The 11942-nt window shown below is 43.1% G+C and overlaps 1 protein-coding gene across 1 annotated transcript in view; it reads right to left on the bottom strand.

Annotated features, from left to right (window-relative positions):
* Nucleotides 1–1853: 1853 nt before the first annotated feature.
* LOC134659461 (uncharacterized) overlaps nt 1854–11942 on the bottom strand; it is an 85020-nt gene continuing 74931 nt past the window's right edge. The window contains exons 9-17 of the mRNA XM_063515103.1: nt 11133–11358; nt 10636–10818; nt 10388–10570; nt 9892–10074; nt 9393–9501; nt 8439–8557; nt 6623–6737; nt 4454–4602; nt 1854–3236 (exon numbers count right to left, since the gene is read on the bottom strand). Coding sequence (XP_063371173.1) covers nt 2145–3236; nt 4454–4602; nt 6623–6737; nt 8439–8557; nt 9393–9501; nt 9892–10074; nt 10388–10570; nt 10636–10818; nt 11133–11358 — 2359 coding nt within the window. The 3' untranslated portion in view covers nt 1854–2144. The remainder of the gene's footprint in view (nt 3237–4453; nt 4603–6622; nt 6738–8438; nt 8558–9392; nt 9502–9891; nt 10075–10387; nt 10571–10635; nt 10819–11132; nt 11359–11942) is intronic.

Below are 11942 nucleotides of genomic sequence, written 5' to 3'. Positions count from 1 at the left end.
CGCTAAGTCACAAGTTGCCTTACCACGACTGTCAAACTGACATATTCGCTAACGTCTAACATGCGAGTACGAGTGAGATGCATAGAATTGGTACATTACGATACAAGTACGAAAAGTAGGAAATTCGTAAAGAGTGGCGATAAATTGAAACACGACCGAAGGGAGTGTTTTAAATCGACACGAGTTGCGAATTACCTTTTCACACGTGTATTGGACACAACACATATGTACTGTCCCTTTAAATTATCGACATATGCACGTATTGTGGTAATTACCGCACTAGGGCGGTAAAGTAGCATCATATGTACTGTAAAGTTGGTTACGCACACGCTAGCGAATATGGCAGCCGTATAGAACATTAGCTGCCAAGTTTCACATACAAAACTCTTACTCGCTATATTTTCTATTTTAACAACAAATACCAAACATACATACTTATTGTTACTTGAATGTTCGTACAAAGTTTCATGTTATTCCAGCATGTCGTTTTAAAATGAGAGCGTAATTACGAATGTATGGGAGCGGCGTTCTTGTGACGCTTAAAATATAGAGTCTAATGCGTAGTATGAATCATCTCAACGAGTAAATTTTCGAAATGTATGATTCTCAACCGGACTAGCACATGATTGCCGCGACAATATCTCGCGGCTAGATATACTACCCGTCCCTCTTTTATTAACATAGTCAGAAAAGGACGGGTAGTATCTCGCCGCGAGACACTGTCGCGCGAATCACGTGCTAGGCCTAGGGATTGAACCTACAGACCCTACTTAAGTTTAAAACATAAACGTGACAACACTCTACTTAAAGAACCTATCTTTGATTGACTAAATATTCTAAATAAAATTACTACAGTCAAACTACAGTCCATAAATCACTCTGCACTGAGTTCGACAAAACAAAGTGTGGAAGTGACACAATAAATGTCATCTTATCATAGGAATTTGACGATTATTATGGCACGGCTACACTTTGTCTCTAGAAAATCTGTGCAGAGTTGTAATAACACCCGTTGAAATGACTCAAATGTATAAACTTTGAAATGTCCAACCACAAAACCGATGGAAACCATATTTTCATATTTAAATCCATGGTCTCAAAACTAGTGCCCACGCCAATTCCTGGGATTAGTCGCCAAGCGGACCCCAGGCTCCCATGAGCCGTGGCAAAATGCCGGGACAACGCGAGGAAGATGATGGTCTCAACCATTGTAAGTATAACACAGTCGGTATGTCTGTCTCTTCCTGTCGCTACCGAGAGATCAGCTGGTTGCCAGCGTGCCCTGACGACCATCGAGGCGGCATTTGACGCAAGTGCCACAAACACAATGTGGCATTAAAAAAACTGCACCCGCGCCATTTTATTTTACGTTTTACGCAATTTTTTTCTTTATTTGGGTATTTTTTATGCTACTTCTACTCAGAATCACGAGCTCTATCAAGCGTAATAGGAAAAAAAATACCCAAAATCTCCATACATTTGTCATCCTTCCATTTTGGTACCGTCATACGTGTATGACAAGTGGTAACGGAATGGAAATAAAAATCTTGACACTTTTTCTTCCATTAGGATCGAAAGAGCTCGTGATTCTGAGTAGAAATAACATAACTTATTTTTTCATATTTGAATAATTGTATGTTATTTTTACTCAAGACAAGCTCTTACGCAGGAGAAAAGTGCCCCAAAATTCAATTAATTTTCGTACCATCCATTCCGTAACCATCAGGAATAGGGAAAAAAATCTTTGAACACTTTTTTTCTCCTATCATAATCGAATGAGCTCGTGTTCCGAGATCATTTATAAATCTTCCAAATCTAAAAAAGGTGGTAAAAAACTTACATGTGGTGATACCGCCTCGATTAAGCCAAAAGGTGATCGCGACAGTTGGCAAAAATGACAATTTTTTCTTAAATATTCCTTAAAACCTGTTCTCGCTCCCGCCATCCCACGTCCCATTTATCTACCTTAAATCTATATAATATACAATTTGTTTTGGCCATCAACATTCATACATATAGTTATCTAATGAATCAAAAACAGGTTTCAAGTTTAAAACGAAACTTAATCTTAATTTATCCCCCCACAGATAAAAACACTGTCATTTTTACCACCGCGCGATATAATTTATCACACAGAGACTAGATTAATTCTTCGTTGTCGGCGTAACCCCTAAAAGACCGGAATACCCTCTAAACTGGTTTGCCATGAAATCCCTGTACATGGCTAACTGCCTCTGATCCATGGAGCCAGCGAGACTGCTGTACAAAGCGCTCATATACATGGGGTCTACATACGGCATGCTAGGAACATTTTTCTGCATATCCATCATCTGCTGCAAGCTATTTTGGCCTTTAAAAACGTTCTGCAGCAAGTTGTTTTGGAGCAAACTCGTCTGGGAGTTGCCCGAGCCGGTGGATGATGCTGGGGAAACATCGTCTCTCTGATTGACCTGGTAATTCGGGACTACTATGGGGGGTTTCTTGGACTGGGAGGGGCTGGGGTACGATTTAGGATACTCTTTGGGGGGCGTCGGAGTTTTAGCAGGAACGAACTTGCCGTTCGAAGATCGCTTCTGCTGTCTAGATTTGGGGGGCGTCTGGGACTTGGGGTTGACGAGCGTTATTTCTAAATTGGAGCCTACGACCGCTTTCCCGTCTATTAGGGTGTAGTTTTTCGTTAGGTTCTGCGCGGGGTTGGACACTTTAGAGGGGGAGGGGACGCTCGGGATTCTCACAATTTCTACGGCGGGTTTTTGCCCCGGGGTCGTCTTGCAGGTCAAGTCTAGTATATCCTGCGGCGGGGTGGAAGGTACCGCGACCGCGCTGTTTCTCTGCGATTTCAGAGGGGTCCCGAGCAACACGTGGGGGGGCGGCATGAACGGGTCCTTGGGGTTACCGTAGACGGTTTTCTCGGGGCCCGAGGATCCGAAAGCGCTGGTGGCCTGGATGACCTTGGGGGGCACGCCGTTGGGGTAGGCGGGGGGGATGATGTTGTACATCTGGAAGAGCTGGGCCTGGGTCATGATCTGGTGCTGGGCGGGGGCGAGCACTAGGGGGGTGAGGGAGGGGAGGGAGGGGTGGGGGGAGGGGGGCCAGGGGGCGGGGACGCCGGGGAGCGCGGTCACCTCGAGTCCTCGCTCCTTGAGGAGGTCCAGTTTCTTCTTCTTGACCGCCTGAGGGCTCTCGGGGTACTCGTCCAAGTCTATGATCTCTGGCGTTTTCGGTTTGTACGGGACCTGGCAAACGAAATGTTAACTTTAGTTTTTAACCCTTATTTCTACAGAAAACGCGGAAGGTGTTATGTATTGGTGCGGTAGGGCCGGGATAGCGGTCGCTAACGTCTCAAATACCAACTCGTGGAAGCCAAGTATTTTGGACGTTTACATTAACCTGTCGAATCCCACGATATGACGTCACCATAAGCGTTCTGGCTCATATATGAGCCGTGGGAGCTGACAGATTAAGGGTTAAACAAATAAATAGAAATATCTTCACACCAAATTTTTTACGTCGATTCGACGGTCACCGGACGGGTGATGCTGGAGCGTGCGTTCCTAGTAGGAACACGTAGTGATTTAATTCTCTTTGGTAGGAACGTCCGACTGTAAGTACCTATTGGCCGGCCCCGCGAGGCCTACAGACCGACGAGGGGGTATACCTATAGCTATTCGCTAGGTGCACGACTGGTGCTGCCCTCATTTTGTCGGATTTTCTACGTTAAATCTTATGGAGCAAAATTAGTTCAAGCGGCTGCCGCTAGTACTAATGGCGGACATTCCATAACATTACCCGTGTTTGTGACGATCAGCGCCACTTCCCCCTCCACCGACTTCGCACCTTGCCAATAGCGATCTTGGCATGTCTTTTTATTAAAAAAACACCATTGAAAAATAAAGTCACAGCAAATATGTAGTTAGAATTATAAATTAAGTAATTAAGAATTATAAATGATATTTACATTCTTTTGCTTTCGTAAGTAGTATAAACGATTTTTTAAAGCGTTTTTCAATATTTTTTAATAAAAAGATACGTCAAGATTGTTTACCTTTTTTCTAATGCTAAAAAAACGAATCATAGTAAGTGAGCGTTTTCCAAAAAAAGTGTACATTTCATTCATGTCTTCAAAATATTGACTTCTTGGGCTCATTTTACTCAGAATCATTTGTACATTCACGCCTCATACATAAAAAAATGTGTCCAAAAATGTCCTTTCCTGATCGTCACATCTTGTATGATTTTTTTTTATTTGTATAAACGTGACGCACTGGAAAAAAAATTTTTCATACAAAATTTTGGGACACATTTTTTCATGTATGAGGCGTGAATGTACAAATGATTCTGAGTAAAATGAGCCCAAGAAGTCAATATTTTGAAGACATGAATGAAATGTACATTTTTTTTGGAAAACGCTCGCGTTTTTTTGGAAGGTCAAAGTATATAATAGTATAGTTACCTCGACGATCTCGTCGTCGCTGTGCGCGGGCGGCGGCGGCGGGTGGTGGATGCCGAAGTTGGTGACGGGGCCGGGGCCGGGGCCGGGGCCGGGGGCCGACGAGGCCGGCGGGGACGACGAGGCCGAGTCCGGCCTCAGGGATCCGGGCGCTGCAACAATAACGCTCAAATTTAGTTTTTTTTTTTTTATTCATTTTTAATACTGTGCGGAAGAATCGGACGGACTTATCGTAATCACAATACCCTAAATTAGCGGTCGGCAACCTTTTAGCAGCCAAGGGCCACATAGTAGGTAACGAAGTTGACGCGGGCCGCATTTTGTTAATATTTATAACTAGACTAGACATTGTCGTTTGTCAATATTACATACAAAATAGCCAGGGAGGTTCGTGGGCCGCAAGTGACAGGTTCACGGGCCGCGGGTTGCCGACCGCTGCCCTAAATAGTACTCTATCCTGATACTTTATACTAAATACCTATCGTACATAGGTCAGTATCAGTGTACCTACTGATATTAAGCAAACTTTGATCAAAAACACTACGAGATCAAGATTAATCTCGATCTCGGAAGCCTGGCGGTCGAGATCTCGAACACCCAATTTCGATTTAGATTTATAGGTGATTTTGAGTTCCTCTCAAAAGTTTGCCGACCCTGGGACAGGACCAGGCGTGTCTCACTCAGCGATTTCGTCGCTTCGCTACAGGTAGCTAAAAGTACATCCGTTTCACACCAATTTTGCCATAAGCCGCGCGTGGCGCTGTCGCCACCTAGCGGCCATATCTGTGCTGATCGTGACAGACGCGTTTTGTTAGAGTGAGTCTTTTGTAATTAGTAGTATTATTTATTCTGTGACAGTATTTGGATGTATACTTGGTCAACCAGATCTTGACAGTAGAAAAAGGCGGCAAATTTGAATAATGTAGGCGCGAAGGGATATCGTCCCATAGAAAATTTGAATTTGCCTTTTTTTACTGTCAAAATTTGGTTCATAATTCATAATTTATTTATTTCAATTTCAATTTATTTATTTAAAAGACAACAATGGCCCATAATGGTTAGTAACAATTAAGATTAAAAACTAAGTGTTAGTGGAACAAAAACAGAAAGCGATTAAAACATACACAGACAGCAATAACTTAATCTATCACCTAGTAGCGGTTATGACACACTCGACATGCCGCATTATAGGTGAGTCATATCGGCCCGCTACAGTAGTCAGGATGGGGTTGGAGCTGGCACGCACTCTGCAGAGCAACGAGGCAACTCTCTTACGTATTACGGCATAGTAGTCATCCGTGCGAGCTTGTGCAAACATGCCTGATGCGCTGCAGAAACGGGACAGCCCCAACAACATCCTGAAACCATTATTATATTGGACGCGCAGGGAACTGATGGTCTTCTGCGTATAGCTAGTCCAGAGGCTGCACGCGTAGAAAACTTGACAATAAGCTTTGAATAAAGTTATTTTTACCTGTCGGCTACACCGTGCAAACCTCCTTATCAGCATGTTGCATCGGACTGCCAGTGCCCTGCGCTCCCTTTCTATATCTAATTGGTCTTTAAGGTCGTCGGTGACATAGTGTCCAAGATACTTAAATGTGTATACGCGCTTGAGTTCTTTGTTATTAAGTTTTATGGCAGGTACACTTTCCGGTAGCTTGCCCCCGACGGCCTTAAATACCATATATTCGCTTTTCTTAGCGTTATACAGTAAGCCATGTTTACTAACGTATTTTTCACATATGCCCAATAGCTTTCTCAATGCCCTGACCGTTGGACTGAGCAGCACCATATCATCTGCGTAGCTGATGTTGTTGATACTAACATCATCAACTCTGCATCCAACTGGAGTGCTGCTCAATTCCTCGATCAGGTCGTTAACGTACAGGTTGAAGAGCTTGGGGGAGGTAATACCCCCCTGCCTTATTGCATCCATGGTTGTTACATTGGTGTTACATAGTGAAAGTGAGTTTCACATGGACCCTGGTAGGGCACAGCAATAGTCTTAAATCTAAATTATGCTAGGTATTCGACAGTATATTTATATAATAATTATAAAATTAGGTCTTTTAACACAATGGTTAAGAGATTGTAATTTAACATTGTATAGCAATGAATGTCTAGGAAATATTAACCAGCTATAGTAAGGGTTTGGGTGTAGGTACTTACGCGTGCTGGCGGGCGCGCCGTGCTGCGCGCGCGCAGGCTTGACGCGCACGGCGCGGAGCGAGCTGCGCGCCGGCGCCCCGCCCCCAGGTGGCGCTCCGGCGCCAGCAGGCCGGCCCTGCAATTAATCATCATCATCTTCATCATCTTCCTCGGGTTGTCCCGGCATTTTTGCCACGGCTCATGAAAGCCTGGGGTCCGCTTGGCAACTAATCCCAGTAATTGGCGTGGGTACTAGTTTTTACGAAAGCGATTGCCATCTGACCTTCCAACCCGGAGGGTAAACTAGGCCCGCATTGGGATTAGTCCGGTTTCCTCACGATGTTTTCCTTCACCGAAAAGCGACTGGTAAATATCAAATGATATTTCGTACATAAGTTCCGAAAAACTCATTGGTACGAGCCGGGGTTCGAACCCGCGACCTCCGGATTGCAAGTCGCACGCTCTTACCGCTAGGCCACCAGCGCTTCTAATTAATTAATCATTCATTAATCGAGGTAATTCTCACACTAAAGGCCAGTTGCACCGAACTGTTTGTATGGTTAAAGAGTTCGCAAAATTTTTATGTATGTAAAGTTTCATAGTAAACCGCCGCGGCGCCCCGGGTGACGTTGATAAGCCTGTCAAGTGCGGATGGTGCAACTGGCCCTAAAGCTTTGGATTTCTCCGAAAACGGTGCCGTCATATGACGGCCGTCATATAGCGGCCGCAAAAGACGGCCGTCTTTACGGTGGCGACATGTGGAAAGTACCACGGCGTCATAACACACCGTCATCCACCAAGGTCAAAGCGGCAAATTTGAAAAATGTAGGCGCGAAGGGTTATCGTCCCATAGAAAATTTGAATTTCGCGCCTTTTTCTACTGACAAGATTTGCTTAACCATCTATAATTTACTTGGAGGATGAAATATCATCAGAAGAGGAAAATAATCGTAGTACCGGGATCATTTATTAAAATCTCGTGTCATTTATTCAAAATGGCGTCACCGCTATCTAATAAAACGTTCACGAAACTATCGACACCGTCATGACGGCCGTCTTTTTACGTTACGTTGACAATCAACGCCGTCTAAGAAACCCCGCCATCTTGTTTACATAGACAACGTTCTAGTGACGTCATTCAACGCTATATAGCGGCCGTAATATGACGGCACCGTTTTCGGAGGAATCCAAAGCTTAAGTCGACACAAAATATCAAGAATTTTGAGAGCGCTCTTATAGTACGGCCCTTCTGAGGTGAACTTTTCGCTTCGAACCTTAATCTTTCAAACAAAGGCCATTGTCACGGTTATTTATGATAAAGCGTTGTATGTATATTTGTTATATAACAAAATCTAAGGTAACAATGTAAATTTAACATTAATAAGTTTAACATAGGTATAATCAACATTTTTCCGTGTAGGTATATAAACAGTTATACGTACTACTAGATAAAATCGTGCCATAAAAAATCAGATATAATCAATTTCTTTCTTATAATTATAAACCTTCAACAATCAAAAATCATATATTACAAGTGAAAATGATTGTGAACCACGTTTCATTTTTAACACCACACTAAGTATCAAAATAATATGAGTGCCGTATCGCTTCGGGGCGGTCTATCGTCCTACACTACCAAAACGTAATATCTAGAATATCAGTGACATTAAATTTGAACCTTAATACTATGACGATACCGGTTGTTTTTCAATATGAATGTTGTACTGGCACGTGCTAAGTCTGGAGCTAGCGACTTTGCGATAATAGAGACAATGGCCTTTGTTTGAAAGATTAAGGTTTGAAGCGAAAAGTTCACCTCAGAAGGGCCGTACTATACCTGGTCTTTGGGCAACGCGTGACCGTTGACGAGACTCGAGAGGGAACTGAGCGCGCTGCTAGACACCAACTCCTGCTGCGCCGTCGCGATGTCACTCAAGAATTTCGTGTCCGCATTACCTATGACAAAAGCAAATTAATACAAATTAGTTTTTAGCAAAAAAATTATTTTTGGTACAAGCTTTTATCGCTGACTGTACTTTTCTTTCCACATGCACAGAGAAAAAAAAAATTGCTCACTCCAAAGACTATTATTTTCATAGTCGACATCTAGCGTCGAGTAGCGGAAGTACTGATACTTGACAGTAGATGTAGCACCGACCGGAAAGTCTTATGTTGTTGAGCGATGCTCAACATTCGGTGCTACATCTATTGTTAAGTAGCAGTACTGATAATTCCGCTACTCGATGCTAGATGTCGACTATGAAAATAATAGTCTTTTTGGTACTAAAACTGATGTATGGAGTGAGCACTCTTGTCTTACTATATTTCTCTATGCCACAGGCAAATGGCAACTAATACTCATCGAGACGATTCTAAAAACCCCTAACACAATTAGGTTGCATTTTTTTATCACAGAGTAGCTATGGCCACCTCCTGTCTCCATCATCAGATCAGCTCGATGGTACCACAATATTGCATTGTCACCCGACTTATATATATCTGCAAATTTTCAGCTTCAGATAATTTGAGACCCAAGAAAAAACATGGGATAGTTTTTATCAATCATCAGAGTGGAAGTCCCTTTCTAACAAAAGCTGTCAAAAAGTGACATCCGCTTGTATTACAAGTTACAAGCTTTTGAGAAACGGGCCCCAAGTCGCGGAAGCTTGTTTTGAAATACAAGACCATTAAATACGAAACCGCCTGACAAGTGCGATTGGAGAGTGAGAAACGAGGACGTTCAATAAAAACAAGGCTGGCATTCCTGAAAAATATAGTAAAATAAACTAACCTAGATTTAGTTTAGCCTTAAGTTCGGAGTAGAAGGCGTCTTGAGGCTCCTGCTTTTCCTTCTTGGGCTCTTCTAGAAGCTTCTCTACCGGTTTCACGCTTATCTTCAACTGCAAAAAAAAACACGTAAGTTGAAGTTGGTAAGTATTTGTTTTCTTTTGGAGCCTAACATCCCTAGGTTCTAAGGTTCCATTGTATCATTGAGTAGACCTTTAGGCTGACTGTCCACTGAGGCGAAGCGGAGCGGAGATGTGGGGAATCAACCAATAGCATTCGTTGTCTCCGCTGCGCTGGGCAGGCAGCCTTAAAGGGGCATGCCATGAGCTGTCCCGTACAAACGCATTTTATTTCGTTTATAACCCACACTATTTCAACGTTCCTAGTCCATCCGATGGATCCAAGATTCCATGACATTGCGACACTTAACATCTCATGGTCTCCTGGTACTAAAATCTCACCTTACCTCCTTTTATGGGACTGTATTATGTTAGAAATCTTACTTTATTTTCTTCCTTGGGCGGTAAGGAGTCTAGGAACTCCCTGTTCAGTTCCTCAGCAGGTTTGGAAGTGACGCTGAAGTCCTTGGCTTCTTTGGGCACGGGACTGGGCTCTCGACTGTCAGCCAGCTCTATGGTGACTGTGGGTCCAAGGGTCCATGATATTGCGACTCTTAACATCTTATGCTCTCCTGGTACTAAAATCTCACCTTACCTTCTTTTATGGGACTGTATTATGTCAATAATCTTACTTTATTTTCTTCCTCCGGTGGTAAGGAGTCTAGGAACTCCCTGTTCAGTTCCTCAGCAGGTTTGGAAGTGACGCTGAAGTCCTTCGCTTCTTTGGGCACGGGACTGGGCTCTCGACTGTCAGCCAGCTCTATGGTGACTGTGGGTCCAAGGGTCCATGATATTGCGACTCTTAACATCTTATGCTCTCCTGGTACTAAAATCTCACCTTACCTTCTTTTATGGGACTGTATTATGTTAAAAATCTTACTTTTGTTTCCTCCTTCGGTGGTAAAGAGTCCAGGAACTCCCTGTTCAGTTCCTCAGCAGGTTTGGAAGTGACGCTGAAGTCCTTCGCTTCTTTGGGCACGGGACTGGGCTCTCGACTGTCAGCCAGCTCTATGGTGACTGTGGGTCCAAGGGTCCATGATATTGCGACTCTTAACATCTTATGCTCTCCTGGTACTAAAATCTCACCTTACCTTCTTTTATGGGACTGTATTATGTTAAAAATCTTACTTTTGTTTCCTCCTTCGGTGGTAAAGAGTCCAGGAACTCCCTGTTCAGTTCCTCAGCAGGTTTGGAAGTGACGCTGAAGTCCTTCGCTTCTTTGGGCACGGGACTGGGCTCTCGACTGTCAGCCAGCTCTATGGTGACTGTGGGTCCAAGGGTCCATGATATTGCGACTCTTAACATCTTATGCTCTCCTGGTACTAAAATCTCACCTTACCTCCTTTTATCGGACTATATTATGTTATAAATCTTACTTTATTTTCTTCCTTCGGTGGTAAGGAGTCCAGGAACTCCCTGTTCAGTTCCTCAGCAGGTTTGGAAGTGACGCTGAAGTCCTTGGCTTCTTTGGGCACGGGACTGGGCTCACGACTGTCAGCCAGCTCTATGGTGACTGTGGGTCCAAGGGTCCATGATATTGCGACTCTTAACATCTCATGGTCTCCTGGTATTTAAAATCTCACCTTACCTCCTTTTATGGGACTGTATTATGTCAATAATCTTACTTTATTTTCTTCCTTCGGTGGTAAGGAGTCTAGGAACTCCCTGTTCAGTTCCTCAGCAGGTTTGGAAGTGACGCTGAAGTCCTTCGCTTCTTCTTTGGGCACGGGACTGGGTTCACGACTGTCAGCCAGCTCTATGGTGACTGTGGGTGGTTCGACGGCGCCGTTCAGTTTGGGTAGCGTTCGGAGTCCGGTGGACACTTCGTGCTTTTCTAGGGGCAGCAGGAATCTGGAATTAGGTTGATTGGGTTAATTTTGGTTTGTATTACGCGTAACAGGGGGTATTACTGCAATGTTCCGACACCCAGAAAGCTGCCGACCACACTTTATCGACCTAAAGATTCTAACCTTACCATGTATATACATACTGGAGGTTGGACTATTTGTAAGAAAACACATATCTAACTTCCAGCATGTTAAAAGCGCGCGACGAAATAAACAACTAGTTCTTCCTGAACCTAAATTAACTATGTATAAAAACGGGCCCCATTACCAGTCGATAAAAATATATAACAAAATCCCTGATTCTATTAAAGACGTTGAAACTTATAATATATTTCGAAATAAACTGAAATCATGGTTAATTGCTAAATCATTTTATTCTTATCAAGAATTTATGGCATCTGACAATAGTGATACGACTGAGAATTAAACGAATTATTATTATAAATGAATTGACACTATTATTATTTTAATTGATAATGTATTGTAATGTCATCGGAAGTAGATTTGGATTATTCAGTGTAGAAATCAAAATTATGTTATGTTTTAAGGTAATTTTAAGTATTTAGTTTTTAAGATTATCATGCTATA

Source organism: Cydia amplana, chromosome 25 (assembly GCF_948474715.1).
Source record: "Cydia amplana chromosome 25, ilCydAmpl1.1, whole genome shotgun sequence".
NCBI lineage: Eukaryota > Metazoa > Arthropoda > Insecta > Lepidoptera > Tortricidae > Cydia > Cydia amplana.
Note: the sequence above shows the minus strand (reverse complement) of the source record. Positions and strands in the feature narration are given on the sequence as shown.